A 17,949-nucleotide genomic window follows, 5' to 3' on the forward strand; every position below is an offset into this window, starting at 1 on the left:
AATTAACTTCTGTGAAGCTTCCATAGAATTTCTTTATCAGACTAAAAGACAACAAGGAGAAAATAGAGTATATATTTGAATTGATTTTCTATAACAGTGGTAGAAAACCTCAGCACAACTATCTGTTCTTCATTCAATTTCTCAGAAGGGCTTAATGCTGAGTGATAACATCAAACATGACCAGAGCTAAAATTCCTGGAGGAAATGCTTTATACTCCAGTTTTCATTTAGCTCACTGGGATGGAGCCCTCAAGGGCTCTCTGAGTAATGTGCTGAAAAATGTGACGTGAGTCCTGTGTCAACTCAAATGGGATGCTTGGGGGAAAGATACGCTGGAGAGTTTAAATGTGCTGTAATCAGAGGAGGATAATGTTATCAGTGCTGACTGACTCATTGCTTGAGTGTACTGGCTGCTCCTGGAATGGTGAGGAAAGGATCTCCATGGCAAGGACCTATGGCATAATGCTGTGGGTTTTGTAGTGGAGGGTCAAGTCACCTTAAAGCCCTGTGACCTAAATCTAGGCTTGGAGGCTTTCACCTCCTACACTCCTGCACCCTTGAGTGACTGTGTGATTGCAGTAGGGGCCCTCTCTGTCTTCACGGTGATAACTGGGGGACAAGTCAACAAGAAGGCCCCAGGACATACATTCAGGTAACGGAAACCACCTTCTGAAAAAGTAAAAAATGCGAACAAATGCAAATACAAAGCGACTTGTGTTGTGCAGGGTTTTGAATATCATTTCAGATAAATACGGGCATTAATGGTTAAATTAAAACCATCAAAACCAACATAATTGTCATTCCTTGCATACTCTGTTTACATCAACTCCTGTTCTTTCGTATGTATTCTCCTGCCATTTTCAGACACAAAACCATTCTGAAGGCAAGCGCCCAATGTCATGTTCAATTTAAGCACTGATTCCCACCAACAATAGAAAATAATATGCTACCCTGAATGTTAATAAACGTTAATGCTTTTGTTCACGACTTTATGAATCACTAAGATTTATACTTATCATAAAATTCTGGAAATGAAAGTAATGAGAAAGTAATATACTAAAGCAGGAGACAGTCTATATTTTCTGATATATTTGTCAGTGAATTTTATACAATACGCTTTTGCATATTCTTGGATTATTTTTTACTCAGAAAGCAATTCTGCTAAAGAAAGACAAGATAGAGCAATACCGAATAAAGAAATTATAAGTTGAAGTTTATGAGCTGCAATGTTCCTCAATTAAATTTGAATTGCTTCCACCAAGATGGATCCCAACTAAGTATATGCTCTAGTATCTTCATGCTGCTTCTCTTGAACTTTATTACTTTGTATTACTTCTTATTTGCTGAATTAAAAATAAAATTAGATACATTTATTTTAAAGATTTTTTACAATTTTATGGAAGCTACACGTGATAAATGCATCATCATTTTTACTGTTGAACTACACTTGCTGATTTTAATAACTGGGAAAACAATGTCCCTATCCATTTATATGCATGTACAACTCATGGCACTGTGCACACTTTTACTAGCATTAAACCCTCTATTCTGGCAGAATTCCAGGGTAAGTCATAAAGTCTGCCTGATCTCTGTTCTGATTTATTCTGCAGTACTTGTCCTTTACCAGATTTCTCTTTCGTCTGAGGTAAATTATGGCTGAAACTACAGTATGCTATGAGAGGGTTTCATCCTTCTAGATGCAGTGCCATCCACTAGAAAAGAGACTGAATTATGACAAATGATGTATGAACTCCTGCTCACTGTGGGACTTGACTTCTCTGTTTCCCCTCCTGTCACTTCTGTATGCTATCCATTAACATCATAAGGCTCTCCAGAGCAGAGACCGAATTTGAAGAGTTTAGTTCAGGAGGAGCTTAGTCCTTTTAAATGCTACTTAACCATAAATAATAGTAATAACCACCTGGCAGCAGGCTGCTGATACATTCAGACATCCATGTGTTCATACTGATTGACATCGTTCCACCAGCTCCCGAATTCCACTGCAGGTCCCATTGACACCCAGCCATGAGCAGCCCCAGGCAGCTCTGCTGCCATCTCTCAGCCAGGGTACAGAGCTCAGGCTCAGAAGAGATGCTGGATTCTTCTATGCTTCTGAAAGACAACAACTGCAGACAAAAACAGTGTGTGATGGATGTGAGGTGTGTGAGTGGTAAAACACTCTGCAGAGGTGTTTTGGTGAGAATACACAGCAAGCTTCTCTGATAGATGGGCTGATACGTGCTGCTTGGCCCCTTCTGTACCCATCACATAGGGCAGGTGGTGTGATTGTAGCTGGCTTTTGAAAACACACTGCTTTCAGCTATGACATTTTGCAGTATTAGCCCAAGTGAATTGCCACTCATGATTATATAAACAGTAGTCCGTTAAGTTTTAGGTCAGGCCTTTTAAAAAGCTTTTAAGATTTGATGAAGAAGTACATTAGTTCATTTTTCTTTGATAAAACTAGAACAGTAACTTATGGCTGTTTGCACATTCACCACCATTTGTTTAGGTCCATATGAGCGGTATTTTATAACAATTACAGAGATTGTATGTCTTCTTATTCTCCTCTCAAACATTGTTTGGACAAAGGATTAATGCTAAGAAAAACTACAGATGACAGAAATCACCTTCCAGTCATTAGGAAATAAAAAGAGAACTGCTGCCATACTGAAACTGAATCTCAGTTTTTTGGAAGCAAATATTGATTCCCCTGCAGAAGGATTTTCTGATCAGACAAACATGTCTCGAAAGTCAGGGGATGTTTGAGTCACAGAGTTGTGATATTTCCCTTGATGAAATAAGTTCATTTGCTTGTTTCTGTTTTAACTGTCTAAAATACTTGTTACAATTAATGTTATGTTATCTCTTAATGACATGCATATTTGTGTTCCTCAGATAAATGGGAAGCCCCTGCAGTATCTTTTCCCTCATGCAAGACTCAAACTACTGCGAGACCCAAAGGATCACACAGTTTCAGGTAAACAGCAACAACCCTCTATGAGACATTAAGTGATTAGCATGACTGATGAAAAGTATTTGTCCTATTAAATTTTTTTCCTGTGTTTTATGCAGCAGAGATTCAGTGGTCATCTTACATTTTGCTATTTGGTTGTAATGGAAAGCAGCAGTGCAGAAAAAAAGGTCACAACAACTGTTTGAGATACTTAAGCTATGTAGACATTAAGAGCAGAGGGAAAATCTGTTGTAATGTACATATCAGTAGTCTGCTTTGCAATTGCTTTTTATATAACTGTATTCTTTTCAGGAGAAGCTTTGGTAATATTCAACAGGGGAATCAGAAAAATAGGTAGGCTTATGTAGGTATTCAGCAGGAATAGAATGGAGAATTTTATTCTTTCTGCAGAGCTACTGGGACTCTTCTACAGAAGAGGTTATTGGAAAAATAAGATTCCATTTTTCTGTGATATCTTCACATAGGGAAATTTTTCACAGAATTTCAGATTTTTTCTCTTTTGCCTAACTCATGCATATGTTCACATGAGATTCTGCTTGCCAAGGAGAAGAAAGTGGCAGAAGTTACGTCCATTCCCCTCCCAGCTGTAAGCAGGAGTGCAGTCTGACCTTTTAGGTATCAGGTTGCAAACCACTGCATGTTACAGATGTTGCAAGGGTAAGGTTTGTCTGATGGAACTTTTGGAATTGCACTCTTTTCACATACAGTGTCGATAAAAAATTAAGAGGTTTTTCCATGGTCTCTTTCAGAGGTACGTGCTTTTAAGTGGGTTTGTTTTGGAACCGTAAGACTTTCTTTCCATTTAAAGAATTGCAGTAGTGTGTGTCAAACCCTGTTTCTGTGCAGAAGTAATTACCGACTGCCAGCTTTGGTGTTCCCTTCAGCATTAACTAGAAAGTGGCATCAACTCACTTGAATTGCTAAATATTGTTTACACAAGGTTTCTGGCAGTAAAATCTTGATCACTCCCACTCCCCACATCTACCTCATATTTAGGGTGTTACATGAATTTTCTGTATATATTATCAGGCATTTTCTTACTAGTCACACAGTGTAACACCCACTAAAGATTTTGGAATACATCAGGACCTTCCACCCACGCAGCATCATTTGAAAGCAGCATCCTCACTTCTGTCAGCCTTCCCTGCCTGGGGCCTTGCAGCCAACAGGAGTATCCTCCTGGAGACTTTTTTGCCTCGGGGAGTGATGAGTCATGCTGTGATCCAAGCTGCTCTCTTATGAGAACAAGTGGAATGACAGCCACACAACCTTGTGTAGTTCATGTCTTAATGTTGCTGAAGGCCCGAGTCTCCTGTGTCAAATTACTTACACTTAAAATATTCCAAATTCTCCACTAGCTGTGCTGCTGGCAACCATGCATCAGGGGAAATACCTTGTAAGTGACGATTGGACAACCAAGGTGTAGATATTGGTTTCCCACTTATTAATGCTCTGCTCAGCATGAGATCACACAGGATTGATTATTGCCTCAAGGTTCCATAGCCCATGCTAAAGCTCGCTTCTGTAGCTGTGCTGTATTGGACTGCTATGCCAGCTGCCATCATACTTTTGGTTTGTGATCCAGGTAAATCCCCGAAGCCCTGCAGACACATACGACTGTGTGGAGTGTATACAGATTTCCCTACAAGTATTAGAGCACTGAAGTGCAGATTCTGCAGAGGAGTGAAAGGGTGAAACAAGGTACCAGTAGGGAGTAGATGAACAAGAAGATATTGTCATGTTTCTCACTCATTGTACATGTTTTAGGTACTGTAACTTCTTGACTTCACAACTCGCTCCTTCCCCCAACTCAGAGCCCAGGAATTAAAGCAGAAAAGCTCTTTACCTGCGCAGTGCTTCCTGCTGAGCCTTGAACTTTGAAAGTGGGCTCTCCCAGAGCTGCACATGTGGTTTTTGTTTGCTTTAAAAATTCAACTTTGATTAACTGGCATCAGCAAACTTCTAGTAAGTCTCATTAGCCAGACAGTGAGGCAGACTTGGAAATCTATTACAAAACAGAAATTTCTTAAAATAATGGTAAATCAAACAACATATACTCTGATTCCTCCACAGCTTCTTCATTTAATCAGCTAGACACCAATGAAGTTTTTGTGTATTAATCTAGATGCTGTAGTTGGATGGCTGGCTGGTTGGATTCTTTCTTTTTTTCTTGGTTTCTTCCCTCTCTCTTGTTCTCTTCCCCACCCTTTCTCCATCCCCCTTTCCTCTCCCTCTGCCTTTCTCTCCTTCACCCTCTTTCCTGTCAAAAGTACCAACTGAGGTGTTGAATCATTTTTTGTTTATCTCTTCACCATATTCTTGTTGCATATGCACAGGAAAAGTGTACGTTAGGAAAAAAAGACAAACATGATAATGCCCAAGGCTGGACCTGGATCTCCTCAGAGGACAGCCAGGCAGTGTGAGTCTGTCCAAATATTCTTGCAGCTGCCTTGGATAAGACTCTCTGAATGCTTGAGTTCCTGAACTCACATCTAGGACTTGTGTTCAGGTCCTGTGTGCCCACGGCAGGGTGTGCATCATCCATTGGCTCTGATTGTCTGACAGTATGCACAGAGCATCCTCTGTTCTGGCTGTGCATAAAAGACTGTCCTATGTGGTCTTTTCAACACAAGCAAGAATAGTTTCTGCTGATCATTTAAATACTGTACGTGCAGTTTGGTCAGTTTAACAGCAGGAACAGCCTGGAGAGATTCCTGAAACTGCCAGGTTCTCCATGGGGAAAATAGATCAACATTTAAGTACACAAATAGTGTACCTTAAGTAATGTGTGCTGGGTAAGCACAAGCACAGCATGAGTGTGTACCAGCTATACCACAGCTACAAGTATAGGACAAAACAAATTTCATCCTTCTATTACCATCAATAATTTGAATTCCAGCCTGACCTCGGATGTCTCCAGGAATGGGTCTCTCTGGAGGCAGCCTGTTCCAGTGCCTCAGCACCCTAATCAATAAAAGTCTTTTTCTTATATCCAATCTAATATCTCACCACATGGTTACCATAGTGGAGCTTACTGTATGATAAGGGTTTCAGAAATTGTCTCAATATAAATATCAGTAGTAAGAATAATCCCAATTCCTATAAAATTCAGTCTCTCTCATTACGTATTTTGTGCACATGAATTCTATTTATTTGCTTTCTTGCTTAATGAAAGATACAGATACCTTTGGTGTCTCTTATGTAATCTGGCATAATTTTGCACACTGAAACATTTATCAAATTTTAGCATATAAATGAGTTGTTTAAGAATGAAAAATTGTGATGGCAAGAGAACAGTAGCTCTGAATGAAAAATGAAAGTGTACTCCAGCATATGCCATCATCTAAAACTCACAGCTCTTCTGTTCAAGGTAGGCACTGTCCCTTCCTCAGGCAAGACTGATGGATAGGAAGGAAATGCCAAGGATTTTCTCTGCAAAGACAAATAATTTGCAACATTAAAAAAAAAATAATAGAATTGGCATCATGGTTCTGGTGAGCTGGCAAAGCAAGGATGGCAGTGATCAATGAATGATAATGTATCAGTACTTAACACTCCAGAAACTCACTGTTTGCTTTCACTGAGATTCCCTTGATTCCTTTGGATCCTTTAGCATTAACAGAATAAGTACTTTTTTATTCTGCCGGCATTTCCTCTTCTGGTTTTCAACACTTCAGAGTAACATTTGAAGAAGGCAAAGGAGGACATGGCTGCTGATGACATTAAAATGTGGCCAGACTCTTTGGAAATGTTGCAAGGAGAAAAAAATACATCCTGTTCTTCCCAATGAGGTAGATGAATCTCAATAGCTCTGTACAAGGAGTGCATGAATGTCAAAATAATTCTTGCAGGTTTGTCTCACTGGGGACTCAGTCACAATTACTATCCCCTTTCCAAATATGGGATGTCTTGTGCTTCTGAGAAGCAAAACGTACCTGTGGGCAGGCAGGCTGTCTATGTTATGGAACATCCTCTTCAATTCTGATGAGAAAAAAAGCAAAGAAACAAATCAGAAAAAGCTGTGAACTTTATAGTAGAGAGAAAAAAAAAAAAAAGAGAGAGAGAGAGAATTAGACTGAGTGACTGAGTGCAGAAGATTGTGTCCCTAATCTTCACTCTAGCAGTGATGTCAGTGAAACAGCTAATAGCATGATGGGGTACCTGCAAGGCTGCACACACGTCAGAGATGCCTCATACTCTTATAAGGGCTGTTAATTCTTGTACCCAGCACCACATTTCTTAAGCATGCCAACTCATGGGATACTTATTCAGAGAGAAAAGAGGAGGAGAATTAGAAATTCTTTTCTGTGTCAAATCTACACAGCTACAGTCTCTGAACAAATAACCCAATATGTTTAGACTTCTTTCACCTTCATATTTAGACTTCTTTCACCTGTAAGTTCTTACAGCAAAATAATGAAGTGCAGTGAATATATGATGTTTAATCAAGGAAGAAAACTCAACACATTATGTACAGTCATAGGCCATACTGAATATGGCATAGTAATAATGGACTTAGGGTAAAAGTGTAAAAGTTGTCACTTGTCCTCAGACTCTTTTCACAGATGATTGCTTATCCTTTTTCTATGCTTTAGCATTGTGAAGAACTAAGATAATAATTTGCATTAAAAATATCCTCCTCCAGCAGTCATTTGTCACTGGGGAAGGATCTAATCTGTAATTAACGACCATAATTCCCTCAAGCACTCTCTGCTTATCAGAGATGTGGCACAAAAGCTAAATCAGTAAAGAGAAAGAGACAGAGCTGTTACAGCCAGGCTACCACATATTCTATGTTTATGTTCCTTTTACCTGAACAAACATTATTTGAAGTGCACTAGTGTGTGTGTTTAAAATGATTCCTGTGAAATCTTTTTGGCAGGTCCATTTGTTTATACACTTTTCAGTGTATGAATACCTATTTAAGAAAGTTTAGTGAGACCACAAGATGAGGAGAAGTAACTGGGAGATCAATCTGTCTACTGATAATAAAGGTGCAATTTGCTTTCATAGCTCTAATGCAGAAAAGGATGCAGAAGCAGATCACTGCAATTACTGAGAGTTAGAATTCTGCTGAGCCCTCTGTTTCTCATTGAAAGCCAAAAGGAAAGCAGGCATGTAACAGTGAGATTGAAAGACACTGAAATAGCATCTGTCAATTTCTAACTGTGTCTAACACAGCTCAGCACTTTCTCTTAAAGAACTAGAAAAGGAGATACTCAGGAAGGTCTGTCATTGATTGGATGAATGTCAAGGACATTAGGGCAAAACTGACAGAAGTCCAACTAATGAAAGTTAAATGCACAGAGATACCAGATTAAGGTTTCACTTCTCAGGGGAGATATGAATGATCTTAGCAACTCTCAGAGGGAAATGAAGACCCTGTTTTCCCATCTTTGAATACTTGCTATAAAAAATAGTAATTATACTATTCTAACTACATTAGAATGAGGCAGTTAGAAAGGGCAAATAACACTATTTTTCTTTCTTGATTACAAAGGAAGCACAAAGTGTCTTAGACTGAGATTTTGGTCCTGTAGAGATCTTAAGTTAGATGTGATGAATGTCTATGGCTATAATGAAGAAGCTATGGAACAATCAAACTAAGTGGGGAAGACTGGATGCTGAAAGGACCACATTGCTCCACATCACCCAGTGACAAATACCCCTTTGATTTGGATACATTTTCCAGAGCAGGGTGCTGTAACATTTTGAGGATGATTGCCTCCTATTCTCAATTTATTTCGTCAGTTCTCTGAAGTGTGTTAGGTGTGCACTTTCAGGAGGTCTGGCAGCAGGATGAATCAGGTTAAGATTTCTGATTTTACAGGTCACTGAAATGGAGAAAATTTAATTCTCTAGATATGGAAATGAAGAGTTCAGTGTTTAAAGCAACAATGTAGATAAATATTTTATCCTCATCCCTGTCACAAAAATGAGTATTTTAAGGGATTAATTTTACTAAGCAGCTAATTGACTACTAAATTATTTAATTCATAAATCATTTTCCTTCTGTAATAGATATTTCAAGATTTTTTTTTTAGATGTCAAACTTATATAATACAAATAAGATGCAGCATGTCAAGTGTCACTGTGCTGATATTCTAAAATAGCAACCAACCAAACAAGAAAAATGAACTCAAAATCACTTTGTTAACTGCCCCATTTTAAAGTGTAGAAGCATTATTTTTCTGTGTTTTATTTTGTTTTCATTTGATTTATTACCTGCCTAAGCTGGTACAACAGAAGTAATGGGATGTCATTACCTAAAGACATAAGTTTAAATCCAAGGCAGATGAGAAGTGTTTGGATACAGTTTATAACCTCATTCAGTAGCGTCTGTTATCGTCAGGGAGAGAGCATGTGAAATGAACTGAAGGTCTCAACATGTGTCTTAGTGGACAGTTCCCTGTTTATAGATACAAAGCTGGCCCAACTCCATAGGCTGAGTGGTTGTAAGAAATGAACTGTCAAATGGCAACTCCGTTCTTGCAGTGGGACTGCATGAACAGCTGCACTGTGATGCCTCTTATGAGAACACACATTAAGCTTCTGTCTGTCCTGCTGCCAGCTTAGGCACTTTTCCAAGCAATGAGTCAAAAGTTAATTTGAAGCTTAATGACAAAGGAATTACAATTCTTTCACTTATTTTCTGCAATTTATATTCATATCATATCACTTCTTTTAATGAATTAAACACCCCAAACATGTAGTATTTTTCTCATTGTAAAGTTCAGGTTTTTTTTCAAAGAATTAAGTGGCTGCAGGTGTTATCTGTTTTGGAAGAAGGATATTATACACTGAATGGTTTCATAAACTATTCCTCATTCATGACAGATACCTATGCAGCACTATATCTGTTGATTCCCTTGTGCAGCAGAGCCATTTGGTTGAGATATTCTTTTGATTTTCCTTCGAGAAGAATTGTACTGAGGCATTACTGGGTACCTTTAAAAAACAGGCAGTGATATCTTCTACAGATTCCTCAAAACATTGACCAGGTGCCCCATATGTCGTGGGGACATAAATGTTCCCCACGATACGCACACTCTTCAAAGAGCAGCTTTGGTTTAGCCATTGCCAATACACATTTGCACAAATATCACACAGATTTTCTTTGCTTTAAGAGTTGTATTGGAAAAAAAAAAAAAAAAATGTTTGATTAGTTACATAAACACCTGTATACAGTTTGTATGAGTCTGTAGTACCAAGAGACATTATGCAATGTTTTTAATAAAGGGTCAGCACACAAAGTTGTAGTTAAGAGAACTTAGGTTGAGAACTAAGAATATACTAAGAGAATTTAGTATAAGGTAAGTCTTCAAGCCTTTACTTGTTATTTTCGTTAACAAAATATAGATAGTGTCAAAGCATGGAAACCTACTTACAAAATGCTTAAACAAAGCCAAACAGTTTTAAGTTTTGGTCCAAGATGTTAAGATAACTGGTAACATTCTCCTAGAACTAACCTGTTATTTGCACTGTAATAAAAAATCACTAATATGCCAGATTCATAATATACTAATTAAGTTGTGACAAATGAGCAGAGCATAATTTATGTAACTCTTTCTTATGATGAGAGAGTTGACTCACTCTATGTGAAATATGAATCAATTTTTTCCCCTTGTTAAGAAGACCATTAACAAAAAACGAAAAGCAAAAGCTAATTCTGTAGAATTAAAAATGTCTTTTTTTTTTTTTTTTTTTTTTTTTTTACAGTGAAGCCAAATATGATTGACTGAAATACTGTCTGAGCAGATTAAAGATTGTCTGTTATGGTTCATTCTTGTAAGAATCTGTAATGTTTTGTGAAGCTTTACATTTACATATAGTCAGGATGTCTGGACAATGTGATGACTAAAAAGCTGTTCAGATGGATTTAGAGAGCAGTGGTTAATGGGCTGTGTTTTTCCAAGGGCACATAATGAATCTGGGGACTTACATCATTTCATACTGTTATCAGTGATGTGGAGGAGATGATGGAGTAAACCTTCATAACTTAGAGATGGCTTTGGATTATGGAAAATTCTTGAGGTCAGGGCTGCCATTTAGAGGGACCAAGACTGACAGAAGGAATGGGCCAATAGAAAACTTGTAAAATTGAAGGACAAATACATATCCCACCCCTGAAGAGGAGAAAACCCACACAATGTCACAAGGCAAGGACTGTTTGGCTGGGAAGAAAATCTGCAGAAGAGGCCACTGGGAAGGTCACTGTAGGAAGTAAGCTACACACTGTACACCCTAGCAGAAGAAGAAGGCTAGCAGCATCCAGGGCTGTTACCAGAAGCATTACTCTGAGTTGGACAAGTCCATGCATCTCCCTGGAAAAGACTTTCAGCAGGTATAAATTATCACCCCTTACAAGTGCAAACCTTTCCTAAATGCAGTAAATATTAGAGCAGTCTCGTTAGGTCAAACACAACCTTTTTTAGCACTTTATCATGGATGGCAGATGTGTAAGAAAAGAGGACAGGAGTGCAATGTTCTCATAACTTCCAGCAGTCTGGAAGCCACGTTCAACCATAGAAGCAGTGAATGCTTCTGTGAGTTTAATATAGAACTACTTCTTCCTAAAATCCTTAGTTTATACGTTATAGTGAAGCCAGTATACACATATATTACTTACTACATCATATTTACATTAAATCTGTTGCTGTCCCTTAAATAGCAAAGGCAATTGGGATGGGAGAGTTCAAAACATCTTAATTGAGCACAGTTGTCAGTCAGTGGCATCTCTTGCACCAGTGGTGTCTATCAGTAAACATGCATCAGTAATCTTACTCTGATGTGACAAATTGTCAAAAAAAAAAAGCTTGTCTCTTGTTTTCTAGAGCTGTAGTAAGTGTCCCAAGAAGCTAAATTAGAAAGTACTTTATGATCTTTCAGAATGAAAACCAGTGTACAAACCCTCATGAAACTCTTTCTCAGCTGATATAAATCAATGTTATGTTAGTAAAACATCCAGAATATAAATGAATTTCATCAGCTCAGGATTTGGCCTCACGTATACTTTATGCCTTAATTATGAATGGCTAAAAGGTACAATAACTGAGAAAATTTAATCATGCTTTTAGTAAACAACTTCATTTAAGTGAATTGCTTGAATTGAGCTTAGAAAATGCCAAAACAAATCTCTTGAGGACAATCTTGAAAATGTTTTACCTATCCTAGACAACCATGCTTTGATATGGCTCGTCATAGTATGTGTTCCATATAATTGTATAGCAATAATAAGGCAAATAAAAATTTATCCTGGATTTGACTATAAGCATTTCTTTTCCTGTTGCTTTCCAAATGCCTGACCTAAATTATTTTTGCTTGTTTTGTCATATTTCCTTTCTGTCTATTCTCCAGACTTTCCAAATTGTTTTATTATAACAATATGTAAATAGTTTATTTTTCATCACTTTTAAATCTGAACTCTTTGACGAGAGATCTTTCTTTTTCATTGTTTCCCGTGGCTGACAATTCTATTCATACAGACAGTGGAATGTGATGCAAAATTGTTCCCACAGATGAGGACCTACCAGAACCCTATCATATGTCTAAATTTGTTCTTATTGCTGCAGCATGATATTTTGTCATATTACAAAATTGATTGTACCTAATATCTCTTTTTCATTTCTTATCCTCATGCATTTTTTTAATGGCTGCCACTGCATCTTATCCAAAAAAAGATCACTATTGTCCTTTTTTGCTATAATTCAGCTGTCTGGTTTCAAATTTTGTTTTTGAAAGTGTTAGAAAGTGATGAAGACCATATTTGGACTTTTTTTTTACGTCCCTTGGCAGTATGTCTATGCTTCGGGTCTTGGAAACAAAAAACCGAATTTCTGTGTTGAAACATAAACATATCTTCCTTTCCAAATTACACAAGGACACTTGTCATTGTCCTCATGGGCATTTTTCAATTCAAGTCCAATTCAGTTTTTTCCAGTTTACTCTGTAAAGATTCAACTTCAAAGCACCTAGAAATCAAGAGAAATAGCTAATGATTTTCAACTACTGTCTTGAAGGGCATGACCTTAGGCTCTAGAAATCCAAATATATAGAGGCATACTGCCTCTATATATCCAGATGTAGACACATCTTTCTAAAATATCATACTTTCTAAAATATGTATTAAAAATTCTGAAAGTTCTATATCTGGCTGTGACTTGTCATATTTGAGTCATATTTCTACTGACTCTCTTACTTAGAGTTTCTTGTGCCAATTCATTCAAACTCATGTGAGTTTGTGGCCTTGAAGAATACGGTCCAGGCAAAAAAAGCATAGTCAGGACCCTAAATTCTGAAAGAGCAAACTTTTGGCTATTCAAGAAATTACTGAATGATATCCTGTGGGAAGCTGTCTTTTGGGACAAAGGAGAAGTTCTGAGCTGGCAGTGTGTAAGGACAATTTTCTGAGTGCGCAAGAGTTCTCCATGCCTCAGCTTAAGAAAGACAGGAGGCAGGAAACCAGCATGGCTGATTCAGGAAGGACCTGCTGGTCAAAATGAGGGAAAAGAGGAACATGTACAGGCTGTAGAAGCAGGGATTTGTGGCCTGGAAGTAATATAGGGATGTAGTCCAGACCTGCAGAGGTTGGATCAGGAAAGTACAGATGGAACTGAGCTTGGCAAGGGATATGAAAAATAACAAGACTGGATTCTACAGGTACAGAAGAGATAGAAAGAGAGTGAACACCCTCTGATAAATGAAAAGAGAAAACTGGCTACAACAAACATGGAGAAGGCTGAGTTACTTGATGAGTTCTTTGCCTCAGCCTTCAGTGAAAGGCTTCCCATCTCTCTCACATCCCTGAATGCGTTAGAGGGGCTTGAGGGAGCAAAATATGTCCTACTGTAAGAGAAGAGCCAGTTGGAGACCATTTCATGAGACTGAATCTGTTTGAGGCTGGATGACATGTATCCCGGGATCCTGAAGGAACTGGCTGATGTGATTGCCAAACCACTCTCTATTATATTTAAAAAGCAATGGCTGCAAGGCAAAGTAACTGTGACTTGGAGAAAAGGAAATACCACTCCCATTTATAAGAAAGGGGGAAAGGAAGTCTTGGGAACTAGAGGCCAGTCACCTGGGAAGGTCATGGAGAAGATACTCCTGGAAGAGATATTGAGACATGAGATGAAGACATAATCCAAAGGCAGACTGTGTGTGACCAGTCTGCTGCCCTTCTGTGATGGAGTGATGGTAGACAAAGGAAAAGCAACTGATTTTATCTACCTGGACTTCTGCAATGCCATTGACTTGGTCCCACCCCACATACTTATCTCTAACTTGAAGATATATGGATTTGAAGGGTGGATCATTCAGTGTATAAAGAACTGACTGGGAGGTCACACTGGGAGCATTGTGATCAGCAGATGTATGTCTGGGTGGAAAGCAGTGAACAGTGGTTTCCTTAAGAGGATTGTGCTGGGATCAGTACTCTTTTAGCATCTTTGTCAGTGACATAGACTGTGGAATTGAGTGCACACTCAGCAAGTTTGCGTGCAACACTAAGTTGAGTGGAACAGTTGATAGAAGGGAGGGATGTCCAAAGGGACATGGACAAGCTGGAGAAGTGAACTTATGTGAACCTAATGAGTTTCAACAAAGCCAAGTGGATCACAGAAATGCCAAATGTGTACAGAATGTAAGAAGTACTCATGGAGAGCAGCTCTGCAGAGATGGACTTGGGGTCCTGGTGGTTGAAAAATCTAACATGAGTCAGCAGTGTGCACTTGCAGCCCAGAAGACCAATGGTTTCCTAGGCTGCACCAAAAAAGGTGTGGCCAATGGGGCGAGGGAAGTCACTGTTCTTCCCCACTCTGCCCTTGTAAGGCTCCATCTGGAATACTGCACCTAGTACTGGGGTTCCCAGCACAAGAAAGTTGTGGAGCTGTTGGAGTGGGATCAGAGGAGGGTCACAAGGGTGAAACACCTCTCACATGAAGACAGGCTGAGAGAGCTGGGATTGTTCAACATTGAGAAGGCTCAGGGCAGACCTCACTGCAGCCTTCCAGTACTTGAAGGATATAAATTACATGAGCAGATAGTGATAGGACAAGGGGGAATCGTTTTAAACTAAAAGAGGGGAGACTTATATGAGAGTGTAGGGGAAATTTTTCACTGTGAGGATGGTGAGGCACTGACATATTGCCCAGAGAAGTTCTGGATTTTCCATCCTTGGAGATGTTCAAGACCAGGTCTAGTACCTGATCTAGTGCCTGATCTAGTAGGTGGCAACCTTGCCCATAGCAGGAGGTTGGAACTGGATTATCTTTAAGGTCCCTTCCAACCCAAGTCATTCCGTGAATATCTGTAGCACATCCTGATTTTTTTTCCTTGCTTTGTTCATCTAATGAGACAAATGGTTTCAGGCATTTGGAAATTTAGCCCAGAGGAAATACTTGTTTGAGTTAGAGTATGAACAGTTTGCACAGAGCTTCTGGGTCACATGGCTGCATTCTCAGGCCAGTGATTCAGTTGCTATTACTGTATGGGGCTTCCCTAGAAGTTAAGCAATATCAATCCCCTCATTTGATGCTTAAATTCTGTTTTGTTTTATACAGAAAAAAGATCCTTGCAAACTTTTTTTTTTTTTCTTTTTTTTTTTTCAATGCTGTATAAAGACAGGAAAAAGCCCGGTGTGCCAAAAGTTACTCAGTGTTCCTCTGCACTCCGTTTCTCTCTCTCCCTCTCTCTCTCCCTCTCTCTCTTTTTTTTTTTTTTTAGTTACTTTATGCCATTTATATAGGTTGTTATTGACATTTGTTTGGAAAGTCACATCTAATCATCCCTTAGACACTGAAACAATAACAGGAAACATAAGTTACTTATACAGTAGTGGTTCTACAGAGCTGTATGACTAAGTAGAAAAAAGATGGTAAGATTTCATGACCTATCTTGTGAACAGAGCAGCAGCTACTGATAGCCAGTGATCTGATCTTTATTATCTCTATAATGGCAAAGCATGACCAAACTGTAACTTATGGTCAGCCTACTCAAGCAGAATGTATTTTTTTTTTGTCAGTTGAGTCATGTATCTTGTCTTTCTACTGTGGGATACAAGGGAATAGGATTTCGCAGTGTTCTGCAGAACACTCTGCTACACATGTTTAGAATAAATAAGTCAGACTGAATGCAAAGTACCCCGTGATGGAGATAATGGAAAAAAGAATATTTTAAAACACTTCTGCAGAATCCTTGCCATCTCACCAGTGATAGAATTTATCAGTGCCAATTTGTTGATCACTGCTCAAATATACACATGTGAATATACATTGCTGAAGTTTGTTTTGTCTAGAAGGAGATGAAATAAAGAGAAAAATGTCATTTTGAAAGTTATAAAGTAAAATAATTGGGGTAAAATAATCTTTTATTAAGCATTTTAAATATTCATTGAAGCTCTTGTGTTTATGCTTTCAATTATATAAATCAATGGCTTATAAGCTAATTGTAATGATTTAGTACCTGTATTTGTTTATTGTTTTAAAAAATAAATTTAGTTGTATGATCTCTGTTATTAAAATTTAGGATTAGGCTTTTGTTCTGTTTTTCTTTGCATGCTGCATCTTAAGGCTTTAGTAAAGATTAGACGGAAGGGTAGGCTCACAGCCTTGGGATATCAGTAAAAACAGTTGCCTTTAATTAGAGTCTTCTAGCTTTGAAGCATCCTAAAAAGCATTGGATCTTAAGTATGTAAAATTCCCTTTGAAGAGATGTGTTCCTGAAGATATTTTCCATAGAATTTAATAGCCAGAGTTCAGAAAGGTGCCCTCTTTCATTCACAGCAAAGATTCCATTTTTGTCAGTTAACGTATCTTATGTCATATTAAGATTAATACAGTAGTTCACTAATCTGGACTTCAAATCTGCTTATGTATACTATATATATAGAAAATATTTACCTCGCTATCTCTGTTTGCAATGACATTGACTAATGTATCACACTGAATGAAGGTAGCTTAAAAGTATCATCAAACACACAGTTTCTCAGATCTCCTTTTTTCTGTTGTTGCTTTTGTTTTAGTCTTTGAGTCTTAATTTTAATATCTGTCTATTCTGACATATTCAGACATTAATCATTCAATTTTAGCTATTGTTTAGAACACCATATCCCATCTATAATTCAAATTATTTGCATTAGAAACAGCCAAACAGCAATAGTAAATTGACTATCATCCATACTGAGCTTATAATTAAAGGAGTATTAACTACTATGTTGGATATATAGCAGAAATTTAATGAATGTGTCCAGAGAAGGGCAATGAAACTGGTGAGGGTTCTGGAGCACAAGCTTTATGAGGAGTGACTGAGGGAGTTGGGATTGTTTAGTCTGGAGAAGAGGAGGCTCAGGCGAAACCTCATTGCACTCTACGACTTCCTGAAGGAAGGTTTGATGAGGAGGGGATCGGCCTCTTCTTCTAGGAAACAAATAGGATCTGAGGAAATGGCCACAAGTTGCACCAGGGGAGATTTAGATTAGATATAAGGAAAATATTTTTCTCTTAAAGAGTGGTCAAGTGCTGGAGTGGTGGAGTCATCTTCCTTGGCAGTGTTCAAGAGACATCTGGATGAGGTGCTATGAGATATGGTTTAGTAGCTTAGTGGGTAGTTATGGTGATAAGAGGACAGTTGGACTAGATGATCTTGTAGGTCCTTTCCAACCTTGTGATTCTATGTGATTCTATGTGATTCTGTGTGATTCCCTGTGCCTGTAACTTGGGTATTACAGTGAAGTCGTTTTATGCTGATGATATAGATATCTTTGCATTTTTACTTCAGAGGGTCCCCAGAAGCTCAAATATTTATGCTTTTCCAATTCTTAATTTGCTGTTAAAATGGCTGTTCACTCATCATGTCCAAAGAGAGTCTGACAAAAATTTGCGTTCTTTTATACTACATTTGCATAACTTAACATTCACAGAAGTAAAAGGTTGCAAGAAGCTGATTTTGTTAAAGATATTGCTCAGGTCTTCAAA

At 38.2% G+C, this 17,949-nt stretch overlaps 1 protein-coding gene across 1 annotated transcript in view; it reads left to right on the plus strand.

Annotated features, from left to right (window-relative positions):
- PCLO (piccolo presynaptic cytomatrix protein) overlaps positions 1–17,949 on the plus strand; it is a 319,356-nt gene that overhangs the window by 188,067 nt on the left and 113,340 nt on the right. The window contains exon 9 of the mRNA XM_042872716.1: positions 2,899–2,980. Coding sequence (XP_042728650.1) covers positions 2,899–2,980 — 82 coding nt within the window. The remainder of the gene's footprint in view (positions 1–2,898; positions 2,981–17,949) is intronic.

Source organism: Lagopus leucura, unplaced genomic scaffold (assembly GCF_019238085.1).
Source record: "Lagopus leucura isolate 7727_CA_CO unplaced genomic scaffold, USGS_WTPT01 Super-Scaffold_100008, whole genome shotgun sequence".
In the NCBI taxonomy this organism is placed as follows: Eukaryota; Metazoa; Chordata; class Aves; order Galliformes; family Phasianidae; genus Lagopus; species Lagopus leucura.